The sequence below is a fragment of the Eschrichtius robustus genome, chromosome 20, assembly GCF_028021215.1.
Source record: "Eschrichtius robustus isolate mEscRob2 chromosome 20, mEscRob2.pri, whole genome shotgun sequence".
Classification (NCBI taxonomy): Eukaryota; Metazoa; Chordata; class Mammalia; order Artiodactyla; family Eschrichtiidae; genus Eschrichtius; species Eschrichtius robustus.
Genome location: NC_090843.1, coordinates 41,353,435 through 41,379,385, shown reverse-complemented (window position 1 = coordinate 41,379,385; position 25,951 = coordinate 41,353,435). Strand labels below are relative to the sequence as shown.

The 25,951-nt window shown below is 53.2% G+C and overlaps 1 protein-coding gene across 4 annotated transcripts; it reads left to right on the top strand.

The window, feature by feature from the left end:
- Positions 1-1,402: 1,402 nt before the first annotated feature.
- SEPTIN4 (septin 4) lies at positions 1,403-24,062 on the top strand. Of its 4 annotated transcripts, XM_068530616.1 has the most exons (14): positions 1,403-2,897; positions 3,546-3,590; positions 4,818-4,825; positions 17,892-18,185; positions 18,511-18,604; positions 19,061-19,147; positions 19,651-19,774; positions 22,219-22,353; positions 22,467-22,584; positions 22,673-22,774; positions 22,972-23,068; positions 23,162-23,324; positions 23,484-23,583; positions 23,855-24,062. In XM_068530616.1, exons 1-14 carry the CDS (start codon positions 1,403-1,405, stop codon positions 23,912-23,914), a joined length of 2,922 nt encoding a protein of 973 aa, XP_068386717.1. In that variant the 3' UTR covers positions 23,915-24,062. The 4 variants fall into 4 exon arrangements, with proteins under 4 accessions (XP_068386717.1, XP_068386718.1, XP_068386719.1 ...); XM_068530617.1 differs by lacking the exons at positions 1,403-2,897; positions 3,546-3,590; positions 4,818-4,825 and adding an exon at positions 12,827-12,935; XM_068530619.1 differs by lacking the exons at positions 1,403-2,897; positions 3,546-3,590; positions 4,818-4,825 and adding an exon at positions 15,538-15,749.
- Positions 24,063-25,951: the final 1,889 nt, after the last annotated feature.

The following is a 25,951-nucleotide window of genomic DNA, read 5'->3' as shown; positions in this document are numbered from 1 at the left end:
AGGACCTGGGACTCGGGAGCGAGAGAAGGCTAAATAGGCCCTTGGGTCCCCACCACCAGGGACCTGGCTGGCCTGAGGGCCAGTATTTTATATATTTAAGACCTGTGTCAGTAGCTCATAGTTTCTCAATCTATTGAGATTCCTGATACATAAAAATGTGGGTTTTCTGGGAATTCCCTGGTGGTCCAGTGATTAGGACTTGGCATGTTCACGGCCGGTGCCTGGGTTCAATCCCTGGTCGGGGAACTAAGATCCCGCAAGCCACACAGCGCGTCCAAAAAAAAAAGTGGATTTTAAAAAATTTTAACTTTATGTCTCTAATCAAGGCTGAATATAAAGATCCAGAAACAGCGATTCTGAACATCCCATAACTGCCATGACCCTTCAGAGTCAACAGTGAAATGCTGGATACGGTAGGGTCTGTGTCAGGGAGTGAGAGAGAGAACCAGTGTGTGAAAGGGAGAGAAAGATGACAGTGTCTCTCTCTTATCCAAAATGGTCATCCAAGTTGGAAAGTCACTCTTCAAATCAAGAAAGAACTGGAGTCCAGCTGATCATGATAGCTGAGAGGAGGGAATCATGAGAAAGGACACTAACATTTATTGTGGGACATGCACCTACCAGGCAATCGTTTCCAGATGAAGAAACCAAGTCTCAAGCAAGTCAAGTAACTTGTCCAAGGTACACAAATAGCCATTTGTGATTGAAACCAATGACTGACTCCAAATCCCTTCTACAGTCCTACACTCACTCCTGGGCCAAGAACGTGTGAGAATTTATGATTTGAGCAACCTGGATTTTCACCCCAGGACCAAACAAATCACCCATGAAACCTGTAAAAAGCTGGAGTTCTATTTTTTTGACTTATATACAGTACAGTTCCAAACCAAATTGGGACAATTTTGTACCTTGCACCTTATTAAAACTGGGGCTAACACAGTGTGATTGATTTAAGTAGCCTTGCCTTAGTAGCATATTCAGGCTGATTCCTTCTTTCTGGATGAGTCTCTGGGAATTTCTAGAATCTGGGGAGAGTAAGGGGGGATCTAGAGCCTTCGTTATACACACCAGGAAATCCTTGTTTTGCTGAGAACTTGGTCAAAGTTTTGGTGGTGTCAGCTCCAAAGACAAATCCAGTTTCCTTGCAGTTACTGCGTAAGAGTAGCTGAAGAATTGTGGCTGTATGCCAGAATATTTAATAGGAGGCTCCTTCCTTTATGACATCACCAGGCAGGTAGCTAAGGGGACTATTTGAGACACCTGGAGAACAACAGCCAGTTCTGTGGGAGTGCAAGAACAGCAGGTTTTAAAACTGAGGGTAAATATTCAGGCTTCATTAGGACCCTGAATACAAGCCAGCCGGTAAAATATGGGCTCTACCCACAGAGGCACAATCTATCATATGGTCAAGACAAATAAAGTTGGGTCCAAGGTAGCAGTTTCAGCACAGAAAGGGGCCGAGGTTACTAACACAACCCCTCAGCGAGGACATGCATACGATCTTGCCTCAAGCCAGCGGAGTGGCACGGCCTCCATGATCCCTTCAGCCCATCGAAGATCAGAAGCTGGGCATTCCACCATTCCCCATTTAGCATCAGAGTACCCTCGATCTAGCTCCCCCCACTCAGGGCCAGGCGTCTCTGGAGCACCCAGCTGTCGAACCGAGACCCGATCAAAATCTGAAGCATACCGCCATGCTGTCCAGATGCAGCGGAATGTTAGTACATCCAGAGAGGAAGCAACTAGAAGAGGGGGTGAGAGCAAACCAGGGCGTGATATCAATAATCGCTACTCATTAATTCCAGATGCCAAATCCTCTCGCCGGTTGAGTTTTGTCGACCAGAAAGACAACTTCACAATCTTAGAAGAAGACCCACCCTCCAAGGTCCAGTACCCACAAGGGGTCAGAGTTCCCCATAGGCCTTTGGTTTATCCAAAGGATGAAGCAGTCCAAACTGAGCCCACTCGAAAGAGTTTGACTGCTGCTGATATCAGATCTCCAAGGAGACCCTCTAGCCCAGAACGCAGCGACAGCCGCATCTGTACAGACTCTCGACCAACCCAGAGAAGGACCCCTGGCCAAGAATCTGAAATGGGCTGTCAAAACTCAATTTACACAGAACCTAAGGCCTTGCATAGAAGTATGAACTTGGAATCATCCCTCAGACTCTCCTTCCTGAAAGATTTGGATGGTGGACATAAAGTTTCTATGCGCCCAGAGCCTGAGTCTATCCGCAAGCATTCTGTCTACACCGAAACCAAGTCCTTCCCAAAGGTCTTAATATCATCAGAAGTGGAGCCCAACGTGAAGTCCTCAATCCGAGGAGACAGTGAGGGTGGCCTCAGGGTCACCATCTCCCCTGGGGGACAGTCAGCTTCCCGTGTGACAACTCGAGCCGTGTCTGAGAGCCCCCGCAAATCTTCCACGTTTGTCAGTCCAGAGCCCATCTATAAGCAGCATACCACAAGACCCTCAAAAAGTACTTATGTGTCCTCAGGACCCACACTTAGGCATCCAGAGCCCTCTGGAAAGCCCTCTGTCCATGCAGAACTGGAACTGACCCCTCGGCCCTTACCCCCTCGGTCCTTACCGAGATATGGGCCAGACTCCTCATGGTGGGCCTTACTCAACCCTGAAGTTGAAATGCCCCAAAGCCGGCCAATAACACTTGATTCCGAGCCTAAGTCCCCTTCTCCCGTAGACCCTTCAATGCCCTTTTTTGAAATGGAATCAAGCCCTTTCTGTGAGGATCTGATGTTCCAGAGAAGGAAGGCAAGTCCATCACCACCACCATCACCAAAGGAGTCTCCAAGCCCGGAACCACGGAGGGAAGTGCCACAGGTCCCCAAGCACACCTCCAAACAACCCATTCAAAGGTTTAGTGCTTTCTTCTTGGGTATGTGAAGAAGCAGACTACCCAGGTGCAGCCCCGATTTAGTGAGGTGGGATGCTGGGGTGGGCAAGAAGTTCCCCCTCTGTATTCTGGGCCTCAGAGCTGCCCTCCTGCCAGAGCCAAAGTTAGACCCATCCTTGAGCCCATTGCTCCATTCCTTCCCCACCAGCTTCTCTGAGCTCCAAGCTAATGACATCGATGACGATGCTTGGGCCAGCGTCAGGCATTGACTCTTCCAGGCAAGGCTGCTTAGCCTTTCAATGGAGGGTAGTAGAGAGTGGTTTGCAGGGTGGGAAGCTACTTCCCGAGAGTGGAGATAAAGAACTGAGCTGGTTGAGGGCTGGTAAAGAGAATAAGGCCCTCAGGTAAATATTCTGGCAACAAAGTGGGGCATAAATGAGCTGGGACTTAGACTTCCAAGCGGGGAAAGGCATTAACAGTGGCACAAAGAGAGGGTGGGGAAAAAGGGAGAGGGAGAGTGGGAATGTGACATTTAGTCTCAGGCTGGAGGAGCTTCTTGGAGACATCAAGGGCTGAGGGCACCTTTGTGTGGAGAAATGTGGAGCTAGAAAGGGAGATGTTATGTAGTGAGGGGAGGGGGCGTGTATCCCACAGAGAGAAAAAAAAAGCAACAATCTCTGTTACTTTCAGATGTCTCTGAGGAAATGTACAATCGTGTCATCTGGTGGCTAAAAGGTCTGTGCTTTTCCCTCCTGTGGGTCCACTCTGGGGGGCTGGGAGGCAGGAGGACAGTTGGGAGGGTGGCCTCTGTATCCACAGAGCTAGATCTGTTAGGATGGATGGTACCTGCTGGGATTTTGACTTGAAGGGGCAGAGGAACTTCTCATCTTGCCTAAAATTCTACCATTAGAGTCATTCCTTTGGGACTTGGAAACTTTTTTCATTTTTAAGAGTCTCCTTTTAATGGGAAGGAGTCACTTTTGGAATGGAGAACGATTTAAGCCCATGGCCTTTCAGATTAGCTGGTCTTTACCTACCATGTGATAAAAAGCAAACATCAAAAGCCCCGTTAACACAAGCTACCTACTTCATGGTCTTACTCAGGGCTAACTCCAAACTTATTCAGGTTGAGGGGGTCTCCCCATGTGTCCCTCTGCTTCCTCAGAACCCTCTTCAAGCCCCCATCCCAGGATCTGGGAGGTACTTATTGGCTGCTGCCCTGGCAGGCTCTCCAGGGATGTCTAGGTGAGGACATCAGTGGGTCCTGCAGCCAGCCAACTTGAGAATCCCCAGGGCCTGACCACCCCCCGCCCCCACTCACTTTGTGCTCTTGACCTCTCTGATAGGAGGGAAGGTGGGAACCAGTCCTAATACAGAGCATCTTAGTGGCAAGGAATTCCTGCTTCAAGCGTTATGGACCAAAACATGCTCCAGCCCTGTGAGCACAAGAGAGGCCAGGGCTCTAGATGAGGACATTCCTAGAGAGGAGAGAGCCCTGGGAATGCAATCCAGTCCCCACCAGCAGTCCTGCCCCTCAGGGGAGCAAAGATCCATAAAGGAGAGGTTTTTAGAATAAGGACTCTGGAGTTATATCACTGGGTTTGAGCCCTGTGTCCGCTGTTTTCTGACTGTGACCTTGGGTAAGTTACTTTACCTCTCCAATCATTAGTTTCCCCATCTGTTGTTAGGAACAATGGATTCCTCTTAAGGTTCTTGCGAGGACTCGGCAAGCTATCACATGTAACGCACTTAGCGTGGTGCCTGGCAACGGTGAGCACACAGTAAATGCTAGCCGTTGTTATTTGGGCCACTTTGGACCAGGAAGGAATTTGGGCCAGGTTGTGCCCAAGTCCACTGGACATCTTTAGTAAAATTCTCTTTTTCCCCTCCTGTTGGCACTCTCTGAATTCCATTTGCTGCCCCCCTGGGAATGCCTGGCTTCTACTCTCTCCATTATGACAGATGAGGAGGTAAGAACGCCCCTGGGAAGTTACTTCCCATCTTTCCGTGCTCCCCCTTATCCAAGTGCCTCTCTCACCCTTTAATGGAAGCAGATGTGAAAGGAGACAGACAGAGGTGCTCCCTATGGTTGGGCAGGTTGTTCACTGCACAAGGGCACCTGGCAGAGAAGCAGGGGCTGACATCTAGCCTGTGTTCCACTTGCCAAGCTGTGCACAGATGGGGCTGCATCTCCCCAGAGGGGCATTTACATGAAGGTACCAGAGCTAGTTGCAACGCTGGAGAGAAAGAGTAGAGACCTTTTGGCAAACGATGAATCCTGCCAAGTGCTCTGTGGGAAGGCTGTCTGGGAAGCCATAGGTTGGATCCATCCCCGCTTGGCTCTCCCCACTCCAGCCTAGGGCGCTCCAGAAAGGGGACACTTTTCTGGGTTACACACTATTTGAGTCCTCAACTTGGAAAGGCACAAGGTGAACTCTGCTCTTGGCAGCCCTGTGTCCTGAATTTGGCACAGAGTGTCCTGATTTCACAGTGCGTTGTTCCTATAAGTACCTTCATTCTTCTTGGTCCATGTTTGATAAGATAGTCCAAGCTCTTTTGCCTTCGTTCTTTCTCTTGCCATATCTCTCCCTTACCCAAAGTCCAGCATGGCCTCTAATGGACTAGCCCATTCATGGACTAGCCCAGGATGGACAGTTGACTACAGATGGAAAACAAATGAGATGTGTGCGTGGCAGGGGAGAACAGCCTGAACTCAGATAACGGAACAGCTGCAGGGGATGTGCCAGAAATGCGGCTGCCACCCCCTCTGCCATGGCTGCTTATCTAGCCCTGTGCCCTGAGCTCAGCTGTGGGTGGGAGCAGCTACTTTTAGAGATTATCTCCATGCAAGACAGTAAATCCTTCTCTCCCTCCTGCCTTTCTCTCTTCCTTCCTTTCTCCTTTTCTCCCTTCCTTCCATAAACAGTTTTTATTCAGATGCTTAGCACTCTGCTAGGCACTATTGAGGAAACCATTCAAGCCTTACAGCACACACATTCTTTGGCCTGGAGAAACTTACCATCTGGATGGGGAGATAAGACATATGGGCAGGAAACATTTAAACAACAATATGAAATAGTCTGTGCTCAAATGTTCAAATGAATGCAACAGACTGAATAAGTGCTCTTGGAGGGTCTTAGGAGAGAGGGAGTCAGCAGGGAATTTGCGGGGAGGCGGTCAGGTTACCCGCTGCTTCCCGAAGCCAGGGGGATATCTTAGCCAGCCTCTTGCTCACCCCTTGATGCAAACCTATACCTTTGGGAAGGGATTAGTATTTCCCCTCATTCAGGATATGATGCTTTTGACAGAGCAAGTTCCTCCCTGTTTTTCTCCAGCTAGCCCTCTTTCTTTATGCATCTTGTTTTAGTTTAGGAAGTCAAAAGCCTTGGCAGCAGGACGGCTCCTTCTCAAAATAGCTCTTATCCTGTCTTGATAATTGCAGCTCTCCAGCCTGTTCAGCAGCAGAGCTGCTCCCCAGAAGCTGGGAAGAGAAGACTCCCAGGCAGCGGGGCCTGCTGGTCTTCTCTGGATCTCTGGAAGTGGGTGGCATGGAGGTGGGCCCGGTACTCTCCCCACAGGGTGTGCAAGAGCTAGGCCTTCCTCAGACTGTTCCCTAGGCTGCATGGCCCACAGGCAGTCCCAGGATGAAGACTCTGTGGTGCTGGTGTCCAAGGCCTCTGGTTCCTCTCATCTAGGAATGGTTGGCTGTGGAGTCTGGTCCAGATTCCATTCCCGGCAGGAATTCTCTGGTGGCCCAGCCACGGCGCCTGGCTCGTGGATGGCAGCCTGTTTGTCGCTGAGCTTCACAAGCCCTTCTGGGTCCACAGCTGGGGACGGAGCGTGATTCAGCCTCCTCCCAGGCGGCCCCTCAAGACCTTTCTGTCTAAGGAGCAGGGTAGACGGATGCTTCTCATCCTTGGATTGGGACATTAGGGACTGGAGTCTTCCCGGAGGAGGTTATGCTGGACTGAGGGAAACATTCCTGGTGGGGTTTTTTTTGGTATCAGAACTAGCAGAAGCTCAATAGGAAGGTCCTGAGGGTGCCCTATGCGGTCAGCGGGGGCTGTCTTCTCACACAACCCTGGGGAATTCCCTGGAATAAAGCAGCTCTTGTTGGGAGGGGCTGCCCTGGTCCCAAGATCCTGTGTCCTCAAGGCACCTAACCTACTCACCCTTAGATGTGCTGTCAGGGAACAAGGTGGTCTACTCCCTGCTGTAACAATTATGCACGGAATCAACTCTGGAAAACAGCAGGAACAAGAAGAGGCTGTTTCAGTGATGCCTAAGGCAGACTTCAGTATCTTAAGGGTGACATGTCATTTGTCCCTGGGGGATGGGATGGCCAGGCTCCTCTTGGCTCCTGAGTCACAGGGAAGTTTTGCTCAGGTAGACTAACCTGGCAAGGAAGAACCCAGAGCCTCGGAGCAGCACAGGGAGACTCCGCATTCCTGGGGATGTTAACAGAATCCTAGGGTATGGGCTGTCTGGAGGGAACCCCAGAATCATTTTCCTACCCCCTCATTTTCTCTTGCTTTGTACTCTCTTTCTCTTGTTTTCTTTGCTATGAGAGGCTCATAGTTGAAAGGGAAGGGGGTTGTTGAAAGGATGGAGCAGAGCTGCTGAAAATGGGGCAGGGCATTTCATGGGAGGCTTTTCATAGCAGCCTGACCCTCGCTACCCCGCTGCTTTTCCTGTCAGATGGTGCCTTGTTCACTGCAGCTATCATGGGCAGTCAAGCCCAGAGCAGGATGGGAGGCTGGAGACCTCTGGCCCAGACTTGCTATTTTGGGGACAGGCTAGGTTGACCAACTCATCAGGGTTTGCCCCGGGTGTTCCTGACTTTAACATTGAAAGTCTTGCATCCTGGGAACTCCCTGAGTCCTGAGCAAACCGGGACAGTTGGTCAGCCTAGGACAGATGGTGTGGTATGCCTCAGCAAGAGCCTCTGGAAGCACAGGGCAGGGGGGTAATGTCCTACCTCCACCGGGAGACGTGGGCAGATTACTCCCTCTGTCCGTACAATGAGGGCAGGAAAATGCTATGCCTTCTTCCCGAGCTTGATGGCAGAATCCCTTCATTTTTTTGTTCTGCCCAGAATGAGCACACATAGGGAAGAATCAGCCACATCCATTTTGGACTTTCTAGTGTATTTCCAGAAGCTACTTGGTTCCCTGCCTGGAACCCATCTCCAACATTACACATTTCTATCAGAGTAGTTTGGTGCTGTTTAAAATGGTGGGTTTTTCAGGTAAGAAGAGAGACAGTGGGCCTGAGTAGACTAGGGAGCTTGGCTTCAGAGGGTAGGTGCATACTCAAATGAGGAAGCCAATCTGTAATGCAGAAGCCATCTGACAGCTGCTCAGCCAGAGGAAGGCTGTCCTGAGTGACAGAAATGATCATGTCCCTTCACCCTCCTCTGCTCAGCTGCCTTTGGCCCAGCTGCCATGAGGGGAGAAGCAAGAGGCAGCTGCACCTTGGGGGCTGAATGCAGGCCTGGAGGAGGGGGACAGAATGCAAGGCAGCTCCTGAGGGAAGCTCAGACTCTGACACTGTAGATGGAAGGACTGGATCAGCCAAAGTCATTTCCTTGGCACACCTACCACAGGCAAAGTCATCTAGCTCCAGGGGTCTCAACAGTGGCTGTTTTGGGAATTGGGTTCAGTAAGTCTGAAACCAAGACCTGTTTTCTGGAGATAGAGTGGTGTCTAGCTGGAGAAGCTGACTCCACAGTTGGTGGCAGCATGGTCATTCCGGTGTCACTTTAGACTAAGGCTTTTCTCCCATCCCTCTACACCCATTACACGTGCACATGCTCATTCTTTGGAGGGAAGGCATTTGAAATAGTCACAGTTGACAGTTGCTAGTTTGGTGTTGATAATTTCGGTGTTAGCTGAGATAATAGCCGCCATTCATTTTAGTGATTATACCAGCGCTAAGTGTATTGCCTTAGTGAATCTTCACAGCAAACCTGTGAGGTAGACTTTTTCTCCCTATTTCACAGATGAAGACACCGAGAGGCCCAGAGCTTGCTCATCAATGCCTGGAGTGCTCTAGGGAGCATCTTGCCCCAGGGGTTCATATGTGGTGTATAAACCCTTTTTCTGTAGTCACATATTCCTGGAAGATAACTTCATGATATTTCAGTAGCACCGTTAGATATCAAGAATTGTGAGAGGAAAGGTTGTAGTGGGGGTAACATCTGGGTCTCTGCGTTTGAACTGAGAGGCTGGGAGGTCAGCGTGAGCTGGTAAACAGCCAGAATGAAGGGCAGGTTATGGGTCAGCGAAGCCCATAGCCTCAAGGCTTGTCTGTACTCCAAAATCAGAGTGGAAACTAAGCAATGATTCCTCTCAGTCAATCCATATTGATCAGACATCTCTTGGGGGCAGAGGCCTGATCACCCAGGCAGACATCGCATGACAGATTCACTGAGTTGAAGTGAGTAGAGGTTAAAATAGAAAACATACTCCCTGTCCTTGAGGGGCTTGTGGTTAATTTGGAGAGAAAAGTATACAGATGGGTCACTTGAAAGGAAGTGAATATCAAAGGGCAAACAAAGTCCAGGGTAACGAGTCAGCAAAGCTTCCAGCATGGAGGCACTTGGAGGGTAAACACCAGGGGGAGACAGATTTGGGCTCAGTATAGTGAAGACCTTGGCAACTCACCACCCAAAGATTGAAGGGCAGCTGTTAGAGTCAGTGAGTTTTTGGCCATGGAAGATATTCGAGCAGAAGCTGGAAGGTCAAGGGAGGGGGACTTGAAGGGAGTCAGACATGCAGGGGGTAGTGGTATTAGGAGGTGTGTAAGTCCCTTCCATCCCTGAGCCTCCTGTGCCCTGCCCTGCCGCAGAGAGGATGTTGGAAGGGCCCTCTGGCTGGCTTCTATCACCCTGCTGGCTCTGGAACTGTCCCTTGCTGCGGCCGTTCAGCAGGTGCCAGGAAACTGCGTTCCCTGACCTTGCCACCCACATCTCATGCCTGCCCCAGAATCATGGGACACTGGGGAGCAATAAGGGAAGGAGTGAGGCTTAGGATATTTTGGTTTCTTGCCTCTGCACAGACCTTGCTGGACAGACTGGCTAAGGTTTCCTTGAAAGACACAAGCCAGTGATAGATAGACGTTTGGCTCCACCAGGGCTCTCTGACTGTATCATCACTGACTCAACACCTCTGGGGCAGAGGTACTATTAGCTCTTGCACCGCTTAAGGGGAACTGCTACCGAGAGGCAAATGTGGCCTTTGCTAGTCAGGCAGATCTGAAATCCTGATTTCTGGTGGTAATTACTCTTTATTCTTGACTTTGAACCTGGGTCCTGGCTTGGCCCAAGTGCAGCATCCTTGTTTGCCATCACTGTGCCATATACCCTTCACCCATGGGTGGGCAGGAAAGATCCAGTGGAGAGGGGGCCAGGAGGTTTTCCGTAAAGACCATGTTAGCCTGATCTAAGTAGAGGGAGCCCAGGACAGCAGACTGGGGCCGTGGTTGCTGATATGAGTTTCCCAGAAGAATCACCCTCTGTGCAAGTTATGTGTCGACTCTCCAGACGCTTGGCTTGAATACCCCACCCCAGCAGTGCCCCGGAAATTGTACCCTAGTCAAGGACATCAATGACTGGTGGGATGTTGAATTTCTTCCTTCCTTTCTTCCTTCCTTCCTTCCTTCCTCCCTTCCTTTCTTTTCTGCCTGCATGGCTTGCGGGATCTCAGTTCCCCAACCAGGGACTGAACCCAGGCCCCAGCAGTGAAAGCCTGGAATCTTAACCACTAGGCCACCAGGGAACTCCCGGGATGTTGAATTTCAAGAGAGAACCAGAGCTCCAAGAGCTGAGGCAAGGCTGGCCAGACAACCTGCTGGCTGGAGGTGGCACAGAGCACACAGTGACCAGTGACTCACACAAGGGCTGCTATATCTCAGCCCTGCTTCTGACCAAGTGTCAGACTCTACCTGTCCCAATATAGAACATGAGAGCTGGAGTTGAGGGTAGAACAATCCTCTCTTTCAACGGGCGAAACAGAAGCACAGGGAGGGGAAGGGACTTTCAGGCAGTGAGATAATTGCCAGAGCTGGCATGGGGACTTACTCCCAGGCCAAGTTCTCATGGAGACCCCTGAATTGCTGCAGGGCTAGCATGCGGGGTTGTATAGGTAGAGTGACCCAGAGTCTACCTTAGGCTTTTATTTTGCCCAGCCCATGCTTCATGTTGGGCCTGTGACCATCAAGACCACAAGATTCTTGGCTTGGAGATGAGTTCCATGGTCCCTTCCTCTTTTGGGGCCTCACTTCCTTCAAAGCAAGCTGGCACCAACATGCCTTAGGAAACACAGGGCTCTCTGGGGTCCGGGCAGCAGGTGCCAGAGCAGAGCTGGGATTCCAGCTGCAGCTGAGGATGAGCTGCTAGCTGAGATGTGTTTGTGTCTACACTTGAGCAGCAGCCAGAACTGGGGGAAGGAAGGACATTATGATTGTGGAAAACAAGGCTTTGTGATAGGGCCTGTCTTCCTTGACATAGGCTTTCTCCCTTGGGCCCAGCACCCACAGTCCAGGCCTTGCAGACTGAAGCATCCAAGAGGTATTCTTTTTTTTTTTTTAAATTAATTTATTTATTATTTATTTTGGCTGCGCTTGGTCTTAGTTGCGGCACGCAGGATCTTTGTTGCGGCATGTGGACTTCTTAGTTGCAGCATGCGTGCTTCTTAGTTGCGGCATGTGAACTCCTAGTTGCAGCATGCATGCGGGATCTAGTTCCCCAACCAGGGATCGAACCCGGGCTCCCTGCACTTCTTTAAGCAATGACACCCCTTCTATCCTCCAGCCCACCATTGCCAAATATTCAATAGCAGCCCCATGTTTTCTGAACCTGATCTCACCTGTGGTACCCAGGCCCCCTCCCTCTCTCTGCTGAGTTTTGACGGATCCCAACCAAGACCACTGGGTCACGGATCAGACTGAAATAGTGTAGGCAGGCCTCTGGCACTTCTACCAATAGAGGGAGGGGGCCATGCCTGTGGCCTCAGTTTTGTCTAAAGTGTATTCAAGCCAGTCAGTCTGCCCTGGAAGAGGACTCTTGGAAGCCAGGGAGGGGCATGCTGCTGGAACCTTCCGCAGAAGCCTGACCAGCTCAGACCTGTATTAGCTCAGGAAATCCCCACCAACTCCCCACCCCCTAAGCATCTATCTTCTCCTAGCTGCTGCTGACCCTTCTGAGCCTCTAATGCCTCTAAAGCTGCTGGGGCATCTGTTCCCACAGCATCTCACCTGCTTGCCCAGCATGGCCTCCCCTGAGGCCCTCGCCACCTTCCACAGCCACAGGCAAGGCTTCACTGCCCCGGAAAGGCCACTCAGCCTCTCCCTTCCATTCTTCCAACAGATGATCCCAGCATAATTTATGCAGCAAATCCTCTTTAATCTTTAATCTAGGGTCCTGCACGAAGGGAACCTCCTGTCTCTTCTTCACAGCTTGGCTGGAGGTGGAGATTGTCTGACATTCCACCTTAGGAGGTGTACAGAGGGTATGGACAATCGGTAACTTGGACATCAGCTGGGTTCAACTCCCACAAACCTTGTGGGCTCTCCGGGGTAACTGATCGGTTCTCTCCAACCTGTGAGGCAAACTCCCCTCTCCTTCCAAAGGTTTCTTCTCCTGGGGATACCAGGTGGGCCCTTCCTTTTTCTTTGGGGACTGGCTCAAGCCCCCACGGTGCTGCGCTGCCTGTGCAGGCCACTCTTTAGGGGCTAAGTAAGGAAGAGCCAACTGACCAGCGAAGCCGTCCCGAGCGCCTCTCCGCACCCTGTCTCCGGGGGTCGAGAGCTGCAAAGCCCCACGGCGGGCCGGCCGCCCCTTGCCCAGCCGCCCCTTGCCCAGCCTGCGCCGGCTCCCCGCGCCGCGGAGGTGCAGGCCCCGCCCCGGGGCCGCCCAGCCCCGCCCCGCCCCGCCCCCGCCGCCGGGCCCCGCCCCCGGCCGGTCCGCTCTCGGGGCGGCGGGCGGGGGCAGGCGGTGTGGCGAGGTCGGCACGCAGCTCCGGCCGCGGGTCGCTCGGGCGCTGTCCAGGCGGAGCCGGCCCGGCCCGGGCTGCAGCCATGGTAAGGCTGGCGGGCGCGGGGCGGGGCCGGGCGCGCAGGGCCCGCCGCTCCCGGGCGGCTTCGCCGAGACCCGCGGCGCCGCAGTCCAGGCTGTGCGGGGCGGGAGGCGCTGTCGCCTGCCGCGGGCACAGGCAGGCTGGCGGACGGCGCTGCGTCGCTGCTCCCAAGTTTCTTCTTCTGATGCGAGCAGACATGGAGTGGGCCCCGGCCCCCGGGGTGCTGCCCCGTTCTTGGACGAAGGGGTGGGTCCGTGCTGGGTGGGGAGGGGCGCCGGCTGAGACGCGCTGGTGGGCTGGGGTGAGTGAGTCAGGCAGGGGCGGAGGTGAGGGTCCCCACCCTTGCCTGGGTCAGCTGTTACCTGGGTGACTCTTCCTCGCCCACCTACCCTGGGCTCAGGGACCAGCACCAACTTCCTTGGAAAACACACACAGGAGGCCCGCAAACACTGCCTGACTCCCTAGGAGGGATGGTGAGACGCTTGGGCCCTCCCTTGCCACAACACCGTCTGCCCAGGGACCTCGGAGAGAGGGAGGCCCAGCCACCATCCTACCCCGTGGGATCAGCTATATCCCTCTGCCTCTGAGACAGGAACCATGGGGAATCTTCCTCCTGCTGCATCCTACCCCCTCCCCCGAAACCAGGTCCCTCTGCAGTGATGCAGGGTGGAGGGAACTCATTCCTGCCACCTGCCTGTGGTGGGAGGAGAAACAGTAACCCCAGCCAACCTCCCTGAAGACCCCCCAGGTAGGAAGTTTTGATGTTTGGCTGTGAGGGTGCAAGCTCTTTTCCTGCCATCATTGCTAGAGCCTGCCACAAACACATTATGCTGAGTGTCAGGGCCTCCAGGCCCTATGCCAGCTTCTCCTCCCAGTCTGGAAGCCCCCTAGCCTTTGCCCTCTGCATTGGGAAGCACAGGCTGTTTACAACAGGAGGAGATCCGTGACCAGCCTGTGGGGCAGGATGTTGGCTGTGGGCAGCCTCCAGAAAGGAACTCCCTGGGCCCTGTGGAATCAGAAGCTTCCAGGTCTAGAAAGGCCAACCTTTTGGGCTCTTCTCTCTCAAGCTGTGTCCAGGCCGAGGCCCAAGTCTTGGCCAGGAAGTCTTGGTGACACTGTGACCTTCCCCAAAGTGGGGTTTCCTGGGAGAGGCCAAGTGGTGCCTGCCTTTATCCCTGCCCCCATCCTTCTCCTCACATGGGGACGGACAGACTGATTGTACCAGGGATGGAAGCCTGGGGGAGCACTGATTGTTCTTAGTGCCAAGTGTCCCTAGTGCAGGGGCCGAGAGGGGCTTTTTCTGCCACACACTAAGTTCAGTTCAGCTGAGGTCTTGGTGCTTCAACTTGGCTGAGGCCACCCTGTTCCTCTGTATTTAAAGGCACCCCATCACCACCAGAGTCCTCAGCCTCAGGCCCCTGCCTCAAGCCAGCCCAGTCCTTAAGCTGACTGGGTTCATGTCAAGCCAGACTTCTCTATGAGGGTCACTTTGTGAAAGGAGATCAGGCACACAGCTGCTTCAGAGATCAGTGGGGAGAGCTCCCCAGCCCAGGAGCCCCAGGGGTTTTTAATTGGCATGCAGAAAGAATGACTTGGCTAACATTAATAACCATCCTGTGACTTGAGATGTACCTTCTCTCCCCAGGTTCAAAGCAGCTTGAGGTATCTGTCATCTGGGAGTGCTTTCTTTCCCCAGCCTTCCTGGGAGGCAAGGAAGGGCCATTCACAACTGGACATTAAGGCCCTGAAATTAAGACACTATTCAAAATCACAAAGGGTATTTCTAGCCAAACCAGAAACACTGGCCTCCTGACTCCTAGTCAAGTGCTCCATCTGCACACTCCCAGTTAGGTCCCTCAATTTGTCTCCCACCTAATCAGCAACTTTGAAGCCTCTGGGATCCCAGTCTCTCCTTGACCTGAACTCATGCCCCTCAGAGACCAAGTGTTAGCAGCTCCCCTGCTGACTCTCTGAAAGTGATGGGGTGATGAAAGTGATACAGGTCCCCATGAGTCAGAGGTCAGGTATCCTAGGATGGGAGGAGTCCCTGCAGCAAAGGCCTCTCCGTGGCTGGGACTCTCTGCAGGGAAATCTAGGGGCAGATTTCTGAAGGCAGTGCGGTTCTCCAATGAGAGGACACAGAGGGACACTGGGAAGAAAAGTGGGGCCATTCCTAAGAGAACATACACCCAGGGAATTATAGGACACCCCCCACTACTTCAGCACTGCTTGAAGTTAAGGTGAAAGAGATTGGAATCCTTTGGGACTGGAGTCTCCTGGGTAGCTGCCCCATGTACTAATGGACCAGGTCACCTTGGGGACAGGTCTCAACCCTCTGACAGGCCTCAGTGTCCTTGGGGGTTACAGGAGAGGCCAAGTAGATCAAGAGCCTGTGTTGCAGACAGACTTGGGAGTCTGGTGCTGTGCCCATCGGGGTAGGCAGCGGGCAGGCATCATGGGGCAGCCAATCAGAGGAGGAGGGGACTGCAGAAAAAACGAGTGATCCTGCTGCAGCTGAGCTGTCCGTGGAGGGTGGGAGCCAAGGGAAGGGAGGAGGAGGGGTTGGGGAAGGACATTCCACAGGCTTTTTTGGCCCCTGACAGAGACAGGGGGGTCAGAGAGAAAGGGAAAGGAGCAAGTCAGGACGCTGGATTACAACAAGAGCATCAAGACCAGGCTGTTTCTGTGTGTGAGGAACTTTTCTTGGGAGATAAAATTAGACCTAGAGCTTGCTGACAGGGAGTCTGAAGCGTGGGACATGGACCGTTCACTGGGATGGCAAGGCAGTTCTGTCCCTGAGGACAGAACTGAAGCTGGGGTAAGGTGCTGCTCTGGGAGATGGGTGGACCCGCCCTGTCTTCCCCCTGCATTGGCTGGGATTGGGGGTCAAAGTCAGAAAATGATTTGGTCGCTGGCGGAGCCGGGGGCAGGGAAGGACAGACAGGAGGTGAGGCCCCTCGTGTCCTGACTCCTTGTCTAGAGCCCCTGTGGGCCCCTCCGTGCTGATGAGCAGCTCCCTGGCATGGAGAGTGGTGCTGGGTTCCTGGTGACGCTACTTGAAGATTGCAAGGGCTGGGGGTCTCCATCAGTGCCTTCCCTTCTCCCTTGCTGCCCTGCTGCTCAGTGCCCCTGGGGAAAACCAGGCGGAGTGCAGTCCTCTCTCTCCCACCCTCAGCCTGACCCCCAGACCGACTGCTGGGTCACTGTGGGGTTGTGCAGAGGGGCAGGATTTCCCCGAATTCCCCAGACTCTTCAGCTGCCAGAAAACAAGACCTGCCACCCCCAGCCCCATCCCTTCTCTGTTGCCATATAATTAATCGTCCAAGCTGGGACACTTTGCAGAGTGAAAAGGGGCAATTATGCCAGAACAACAAACATAAACTGGGATGTATGGTCACCCCACCGGCCCCCGCAAATACTGTGGGTAAGAAAAAGCCTGTTGGGTCAGGCTTGCCTCAGGACGGTCTCTTCTGGCCACTTGGCCCCTACCTGCTGGTTCCAGTTTCCATTTAAAAGACTCCTTTTCCTGTCTAGGCAAGCCCTGGAGACTACGGCTATCAGCAGGTATGGGGACTTGAGAGGCCACAGCCTGGAAGTAGCTCTTAGGGGACTTTCCCCTCTAGCCTCCCCCTCCAGTCCCTTCCCTCTGCATAAACCTGGCAGCGTGACTGCATCCCTCAGTTCTTCCCTTTGTAAAACGGGGGCCTGCAGGAAGGCCGCGGCCATGTTATCTCCCCTCACCCTGGCTGGGACTCCGCAGTGGCCTGGGGTAGCCCCCGCTGGCTTGGCTGATTCCCAGAGGGTGAGTCAGACTGTGAAGCCGGCCCTTGTCCGTTGTCTGGGGGAGGCACGTGGGTTTTGTGAGGCCGAGCTGAGCCCAGCACCGCCAGGCACTCCGCAACGGGGGCTGGCCCCAAAGGGAGAGAGAGGAGGCATTAGGGTCTGGAGCTGAGGGTCAGAGTAGGCGGGGCGGTGGCCTGTCTTCCCAGCTGGAGATGGAGTGGAGCAGGTCTCCACAGAGGAGCCAGCCCCCCCCACCCCCGGCCTACCACCCGTGTGGTTCACAGTTGAGACCAGACCCCCTCCTGCACTGCAGGCTAAAGCCTATCTCTGGGCACAGGGGGCAAGGGGCAGCTGCGGGTGCTTCCCCCTACACATCCCTCACAGTTGGGGGCTGTCAGAAGTGTCCTTCTGTCCTCCCTCACCTGGTCCCTCCCAGCTCCCCTTCACCCACACCCAGCATCCACTGGCAGGTTTCCCCTTCGCTCCTGGGGCCCAGGCTCAGGCTCTGTGTGGCTCAGTGTCTGGAATAAGGGGGGTCAAGTCAGCTGTAAAGAGTTCTGGGCAGTGAGTCCTGGGGAGTGAGCACCTCCAATAGAGTCTGCACCTCAGTCCCAGAGCTCAGCGACTGCAGTGACAGGAGGCGAAGAGACCCCTGCTGGCTCCTGATTTGCCTGGGGCTGGCAGCTCCCTTCTCCCCTCCCTCACTCCTTCCTGCCCCTACCCCATTCTGGCTGTCTGCACTCTCCTTGAGTCCTGAGCCTCATTCTCCTCTCGGCTCTAATGCCTCTGTCTGCTGCCCCTCATTCGGCCTGACTTCCTGGCCTTTGGGGCAGTCCCTGGTCCTGGCTCGAAAGGGCAGCCTCAAAAAGCACCCTGTTGAGAGGGAGCATTGGGGCTGGAGCTACTCAGTTCCCCAGAGCACTTTGCAAGGGCTCTGGGGGCTGCCCAGGGCTGCTGCGGGACCCAGGGCCTTTCCTGACGTCTTGGACCCTTGGACCAGGGAGGCGTGTGAGCAGTTGCGGGAGGGATGGTGAGCGCTTCCTCTGGCTTGGCCGCCTGTGCAGTTTCTTTCCTTTCTAACCATAAGTGCTTTCCTTTCTCCTTCTCGCCTTCTCCTGTCTTCCTCCTTCATTCTTCCCTTCCTGCCCGCCTACCCCACCCCACCCCGAACCCTCAGATTAAGCGCTTTCTGGAGGACGCGGATGATGCAGAACTGAACAAGTTCGTGAAGGATTTCCCAGGAAGTGAGACCTACCACCAACCAGAGGCCAAGACCTGGGTGTCCAGGCCCCAAATCCTGGAACCAAGGCCCCAGGCCTCGGACCTCTGCCAGGATGACCTGGAGTTCAGACCCCCTTCGTGGCCCCAGCCCTCTGACAGCCAGCAGTACATCTCTGCCTCAGCCCCTCTCAGCCCCTCAGCCCGGCCCCGCAGCCCGTGGGGCAAGCTCGATCCCTATGACTCCTCTGAGGTAGAGCCTCCAGCCCTGCCCTTGCCTTTCAGTGGGCTGGTGCAGGAGGACCCAGGGAGGGAGCAGAGGGAGCCCGAGTGTGTGTGGACGTGCACGTGTGTGTGTGCGTGCTGAGCTGGAGCCCCTCTCTGTCCTGTGTTGGCCCCAACTCTGTGGTGTCACCCCCCAGGTACGTTGGAAACTGACAATATCAGCAGGGACAGGAACCCAGCTGGTAGCCCCAGATGGGGCCTCAAAGGAGCCTGGCACTGCTCTTTCAGGCTGGTGTTGGGTCCTGGGGTTCTTCTGCCTCCACCCTGATGCACTCTGCCTTCTCGTCCACTAGGATGACAAGGAGTATGTGGGCTTTGCGACCCTCCCCAATCAAGTCCACCGAAAGTCCGTGAAGAAAGGTTTTGACTTTACCCTCATGGTGGCAGGTAGAGCAGGGGCGGGGCAGGGCAGGGCTGGGCAAGAGGTGTTTCAAGTGGGGATGGTCTATATGTGGGGAGTGGGTATGGGTAGGGCAGGAGAAAGAGCCAGGGGCTGTGCCTTTTTTGCAAAATAGCTGGGAGACATGGGTGGCCAAAAGTATGTATACGTTGCAGGGGAGGGGGTGGTGACGAGGTACAAAGAACATTTAACCCTCAGTTTTCTAGTAGTTGCCTTTCTCTGTGTGACCTTGGGCAATCTCTTATCCTCTCTGGGCCTCATCCAAATGAGAAGGCTGGACGAGCTCTTGCCTCTGCTTCCTTCCAGCTCTGCTGTGGTTTAGTTAGTCTCTTCCCAATTAGGTAAGAGAGCAGCTGCCCCCGCAACCCCGCCACCTTGGTCTGGTGGGGTTGCCTCTTGGTTACAGATCTGATTTGGTGCCTCTGTCCTCTCTCCCCTGTCAGGAGAGTCTGGTCTGGGGAAATCCACTCTCGTCAATAGCCTCTTCCTCACTGATCTGTACCGGGACCGGAAACTCCTCAGTGCTGAAGGTGAGGAAAGGAGAGGAGCATGGAGACAGGCAGGCAGAGCTGACTTGGGAAATCGAACTGACTGCAGGCTCTGAGGGATGGGGCCTTCCCCAGCATGCAGGGAGCCGTGGCTTCCTAGAGAGACTGCCGGCATCTCTCTGTAGGCCTATTTAGCCTGGCAGCCCACCAGCCAGCTCCCTAAAGATTTGGGTGCCGAAGCAGGGCAGGGACCAGAATCCTGCTCTTGGAGTGAGTCTCTGACCCCCAAAGGATTCCAGGAATCCGAGAAAAGAGCCGGGAGCAGAGAAGAGGCTGGGGCCAGAGCCAACAGCCACCGGCATTTCCTGTGTTGGGAAATGTGCTCCTTGCTGGTTCCCAGAGAACAGGCCCCCAGGCAGCCCCCGGGGGCGGGAAGGGGGGCAGTGTGGGTGAGGCAGTCTGGGCAGCACTGGCTGGGGTGGGTGGTGTGTCCTGACTGGGCAGGTCCTTGCCCTTGCCCTGGCCTCAGTTTCCCCCTTCTCCAGAGCGGATCATGCAAACAGTGGAGATCACTAAACATGCAGTGGACATAGAAGAGAAGGGTGTGAAGCTGCGGCTCACCATTGTGGACACACCGGGTTTTGGGGATGCGGTCAACAACACAGAGTGGTATGTCTGACCAAGCACAGCCCCTGCCCCGACCCCTACCAACTCCGTACACACACACAGGGGCGCACATAGGCTCAGACACACCCACAATTGTCAAGAAGAAGGGGTTTGTGCCCTCGAGCCTGCCACTGCCCTTTACCGGACAGCTGTCTCCTCTGTAAAGTGAGAGGGAAGGCCTTGGAACAGATGATCTCTAATGTTCCGTTGACTTGACCCACATTCTAGAATGGGGTTGAGGACACAGATAGGAAAGAAGAGCCTCAAGAAAGCAAACACATGTGAAAACGTGTAGCACAGAGCCTGACATATAGTAGGTGGTCAGTAGTTGTCACCCTCCCTCCTTCCATTCCTTTCACCAGCAACATCTTAGTTGCTACAAGCAAGTTATTAAAGGCGTGAGAGTGCGTGGAGGGAGGGGTGAGGGGAGAAATAAGAGGCAAAGGGTGGAACTTTGTTTAAACTCCCGGGACCCTCTAGGCCACCTGCCAAAATAAAAGGTGGCTTGCCAGCCCCACCGCAATCATCCCTGACATTTTTTTCGGGAACTAGAAGGATGCTTAGATAATGGTCAGTCAGACAGACCTGAGTAGATGAGGAGGAGAATGGGTGATAAGGACAGGAGAAAAGGTGATGCCTTTGATGAGGGAGTTAGGCAGGGCGGTGCTGAGACACCTAGACTGAGAGTTCAGATCTTGATTCAGCATTTAGGAACTGCGTGATCTTGAGCAAATGACCACATTCCCATTTCTTCAACTGAAAAATGCTGGCCTTACCACCTCACCCAGTTGATCTGAAAATCAACCCAGAAAGATGCATGTGAATATGCATTAAAGATGTACAGTTTTTACAGGGCTGTGTACATTATACTCATGAATATTAAGATGATAATGTCAGGATCAGTGAAACATAAAAGTGTGGGGTCCCCTGTTCAAAATGATTAAGAATTTCAGCATGGCCACAGCAGAGAATAAACCAAATGTGGGCCTCTCTGAGCGCAGGGCCCCAGTATGACTGCACGGGTCACACGCCCAGGAAGCTGACCCTGTATAATTGCCTCACAGACTGATCAGACCCTTACGGACCTTTCTGTGCTCTGAACCACTACCCCCTCCATTTGTGCTTGATCATTACAACACGTGACTTTCGGCTCAGCACACTGGTTCATCTTCAACTTCATGATCGAAGCCTTGAGGGGAAAGCCACTTCTTACATTCTTGCCACACACTGTGCTGGTACATGGTGCATGGTCTCTGTAAGTAGTCCTGCTGGATTGAGGTGGTCTCCAGTCATCACCACCCTTCCGGATCTGGGACTACGTCTCAGCAAACTGGGCTCGCCCTGAAACTCGAGCCCCAACCGGCACCTGCTTCCTACTTTAGCAAGTATCACTCTCTCCTTCAATCAGTCTACTTACCTCCTCTTGCCTTCCATAATAATAATAATTTCACTTGCCTGGCACCTCACAGTTTACAGTGTACCACCACATATACTCATTTAGTCAACCAGCAGGAATTTATTGAGCACAGACGAGGTGTCCAGCCTGTGCTGGACATGTTAAGGGATGCAGAACAAGTATGAATAATCCTTGTCACTGGGAGGCTTACAGTCTAGTGGCAGTGGGAGTAGGGGAGTGGGGGGGGGGCAGCAGTTCGCTAACGTGTCAATCAGGTAAAAACTTAGGTTAGTAAATGAGTTGGGCTTTGTGGTGGCAAACACACTGAACTAGGAGTCAGAAGGCCAGGGGCTTGAGTGGGTAGAGAATTTGCTAGCTAAAGTGATCTGGATTAAGTCTCTTAGCAGCTCTGGATTTAGCTTCTTCATGTATAAAATGAGAATAATGATGCTCATAATGTCCACCCATCAGGGCACCTATCAGTGAGGATGAAACTCAATAACAGAAGAGCAAGAGACTTGAAAATTGAGGTTGTTGAATATATATATATATAAAACCTCTGTGTGTGGTGAAGGGAAGGGGAGAGCAGTGTGCATTGCTGTAGTCACAGGAGCCTTCATGGAAGAGATGGTTCTTGGATATGGCTTTGAAGGATGGAGTGGGCTTGGAGAGGTGGAGGAGAGGATGGAACCACATGAACAAAGGCTCTGAGGCTGAACTGTGAACCTGACTTAGGGCTGCCCTGGCCTCCAGTTGGTTTTCACCTGCCAGCACCTTGCTAGTCTTATTGCTTTGTTTGGTCACCTGGGCTCTTTTCCGTTCATCAAGCTAGTATTTATTGACCTCTGTCTGTGTGCTTAGTCTGATTTTCTATCAGGATGTTTGAGATGCACCCCTGTCCCACCCAGGTACCTCCCTGAAGATGTAATAAAGCAAGTCGGGGAGTAGCAAAGTCTTGAAAAGACTGCTCGGGGCGTGGGCTCCTTGCAGTCCCAGAGCTCACCAGGCAGCCCTCAATCCCAGTTTCTCTGCTTGTCTGTCCCTGCCCCAGCTGGAAGCCTGTGGCAGAATACATCGACCAGCAGTTTGAGCAGTATTTCCGAGATGAGAGTGGCCTGAACCGCAAGAACATCCAAGACAACAGGGTGCACTGCTGCCTGTACTTCATCTCGCCCTTCGGCCACGGGTATGGTCTGAGCCTGAGGCTCCTGACACCACCGGGTGTTGCCAAGGGAACAGGCCAAGAGCACCAGGGGCAGGGCTGCCACTAGCAGGTGGTCACAGTTTCCTGTTCCCCAGGCTCCGGCCATTGGATGTTGAATTTATGAAGGCCCTGCATCAGCGAGTCAACATCGTGCCTATCTTGGCAAAGGCGGACACACTGACACCTCCAGAAGTGGAGCGCAAGAAACGCAAAGTGAGGGAAGCTGGTGGGGGAGGGGAGCAGGTGGGCTTCTGGAAAGGATGGGGTCCCCAGAACTATGGGCCCCTCATGTGTTTGCCAGATCCGGGAGGAGATTGAGCACTTTGGAATCAAGGTCTACCAATTCCCAGACTGTGACTCTGACGAGGATGAGGACTTCAAATTACAGGACCAAGCCCTAAAGGTGGGGCCACCCCAGGGCATCCCTTTCCCATCTTGTTTCTTCTGGGCAGAAAAGGGAAGTAGAATTCTATATAAGGGTGGGCTATTGGGGTGGAAGAGGACCCTGGTTTCCTAGAATGAACCAGAGAAGATGAAGATAAAGGTGGAAAGGAACAGGTGAGAATGGGGGTGTTGACAGACACCCCTAACTTCTTCCAGGAAAGCATCCCATTTGCTGTAATTGGGAGCAACACTGTGGTAGAGGCCAGAGGGCGGCGAGTTCGGGGCCGGCTCTACCCCTGGGGCATTGTGGAAGGTAAAGCACTGAGCTTGTGACCAGGGTATCTCCTTGCCCTCAGTGGTTCTCCTCTACCCATGCCCCTGGCTGACCCCTAGCCTTGCTGTGCAGTGGAAAACCCAGGGCACTGCGACTTTGTGAAGCTGCGGACAATGCTGGTGCGTACTCACATGCAGGACCTGAAGGACGTGACACGGGAGACACATTATGAGAACTACCGGGCACAGTGCATCCAGAGCATGACCCGCCTGGTGGTGAAAGAACGGAATCGCAAGTATGGCCAAAGGCCGGGACAGAGCTGGCAGGGGTGGGGTCCCAAGCACAGCCTTGGGTGAGACAAAGCCCTTCCTTTGTTCTATAGGCTCTGGGCTCAATCCAAGCAGGTGCTGGGGTCTCCCTAGCCTTACCAACCCCCCTTTCCCCTCCCCCTCAGCAAACTGACTCGAGAGAGTGGTACCGACTTCCCCATTCCTGCTGTCCCACCAGGGACAGATCCAGAAACCGAGAGGCTGATCAGAGAGAAAGATGAGGAGGTGAGAGTTGGGTGGGACGGTAGGGGTTGCCAGCCTGAGAGGACCCCTGCTTAATCATAACCCTCAGTATCTCTTGGTTTGGGAATAGGAATATCCCTGGCCCTGGTACATATCTGGATCCTGGATTGGTAGCTTAGTGGTTCTACCCAGAGACTCCATCACACCTCAGGGCTACCAAGGCCCTGGCTGAAGGGATTAGAGGTTGGGGGCACTTCTCTAAATCTATAGGACTCTCTGAAAGGCCCAACTTTGATTCATGTGCCTGTTCCAGCTGCGACGGATGCAGGAGATGCTGCACAAAATCCAAAGACAGATGAAGGAGACCCATTAACTGGCTTTCAGCCCTGAATATTTAAACACTGCCTCTTTGTCCCACCTATGCCGGCCCCTCCCAGCACCAGCTCTGCTCAGGCCCCTGCAGCTGCTGCCACTTCGCCTTACATCCCTGCTGCCTCCCCAGAGACTCAGAGGAAATAAAGTTTAACAAATCTGTAGGTGGCTTCTGGTGTCACTGTCTGTATCTTTATAAATTTATTTATTTTATTTATTTATTTTTGGCTGCGTTGGGTCTTCGTTGCTGTGGGCGGGCTTTCTCTAGTTGCGGTGAGCAGGGGCTACTCTTCGTTGTGGTGCACGGGCTTCTCATTGCAGTGGCTTCTCGTTGCGGAGCACAGGCTCTAGGCATGCGGGCTTCAGTAGTTGTGGCACGGGGGCTCAGTAGTTGTGGCTTGTGGGCTCTAGAACGCAGGCTCAGTAGTTGTGGCGCACGGGCCTGGTTGCTCCATGGCATGTGGGATCTTCCCGGACCAGGGCTCGAACCCATGTCCCCTGCATTGGCAGGCGGATTCTTAACCATTGTGCCACCAGCGAAGCCCACTGTCTGTATCTTTACCATCTCATGGAAACCAAGAAGATCCTAGGACCCAGTTTTGAAAGGTTGCTGGAAGAGGGTGCTGGCTTCTGACTTTTAGTAGGGATGGGAGAGTGAGGAAAACTTTCCCCTCCCATGACAGGGTTCAGTCCGTGCCCAGAATCCAGCCTGGCCTGTCCATCCTCCTGACTGTATCTTTCCTGACTCTGTTATCTGGAGCCCCTCTCATCTTTACCACATACAGTACTGACAACCCCATAGAAGTTTAGGATTTGATATCTCCCCTGAGAAAACATCGTATTAATTGCATGCAGCCTTCGTATTTCCCCTGATTTGGGGAAAGGGATGTGTAGTACGAATTAAGTTCTGTACTCTAGGAAGCCTGTGATAGAGCACAGAACAAATGCTGAAACCCCTGTAATCACCAAACACTATAGTAAGTGCTGGGAATGGATAGAGTACAATCATCGTCCTGGAAGAATTCAGTATTCATTTAACAAATATTTATTAAGCATCTGCTAGGCTGAAGACACTGTTTTATTTTTATTTTTATTTTTAAAAAAATTTTAAAATTTGTTACATGTATTTAATCTCCTCCTCCACCACTTTAAATTTATTTATTTATTTATTTATGGCTGTGTTGGGTCTTCGTTTCTGTTCGAGGGCTTTCTCTAGTTGTGGCAAGTGGGGGCCACTCTTCATCGCGGTGCGCGGGCCTCTCACTATCGCGGCCTCTCGTTGTGGAGCACAGGCTCCAGACGTGCAGGCTCAGTAGTTGTGGCTCACGGGCCTAGTTGCTCCGTGGCATGTGGGATCTTCCCAGACCAGGGCTTGAACCCGTGTCCCCTGCATTGGCAGGCAGATTCTCAACCACTGCGCCACGAGGGAAGCCCCTGTTTTATTTTTTTAAATTTTTATATTATTTATTTATTTATTTTTAAATTTTATTTTTGGCTGCGTTGGGTCTTCGTTGCTGCACGCGGGCTTTCTCTAGTTGAAGCGAGAGGGGGCTGCTCTTCATTGCGGTGCGTGGGCTTCTCATTGCAGTGGCTTCTCTTGTTGCAGAGCACGGGCTCTAGGCGCGCGGGCTTCAGTAGTTGTGGCACATGGGCTCAGTGGTTGTGGCTTGCAGGCTCTAGAGCGCAGGCCCAGTAGTTGTGGCACACGGGCTTAGTTGCTCTGCAGCATGTGGGATCTTCCCAGACCAGGGCTCGAACCGTGTCCCCTGCATTGGCAGGCAGATTCTTAACCACTGCACCACCGGGGACGTCCCAACAAACACTGTTTTAAAACTTGGAGTTAAAGCACTGAACACAGGTAAGGTTCCAGTTTTCCTGGAATTTACTAAATGTAGTAAAAGTCCCAGTGTCCTGTAAGAGACACGTGAGGACATAATGGCCCTGGGGCCTGCTATTAAAGCATTCAGGCCCACTCCTGAACTGAAGCTATCGGTTAAGAATCTGAATCAACTGTTCTCCATTTCTGTCGGGTTGGTGG

Coding starts and splice junctions, on each gene's coding strand:
- SEPTIN4 (XM_068530616.1), top strand. CDS start 1,403: ATGGTCAAGACAAATAAAGTTGGGTCCAAGGTAGCAGTTTCAGCACAG. Junction 19,775..22,218: donor GCGGTCAACAACACAGAGTG/GTATGTCTGACC, acceptor TCCCTGCCCCAG/CTGGAAGCCTGTGGCAGAAT. Junction 23,584..23,854: donor TCAGAGAGAAAGATGAGGAG/GTGAGAGTTGGG, acceptor TGCCTGTTCCAG/CTGCGACGGATGCAGGAGAT.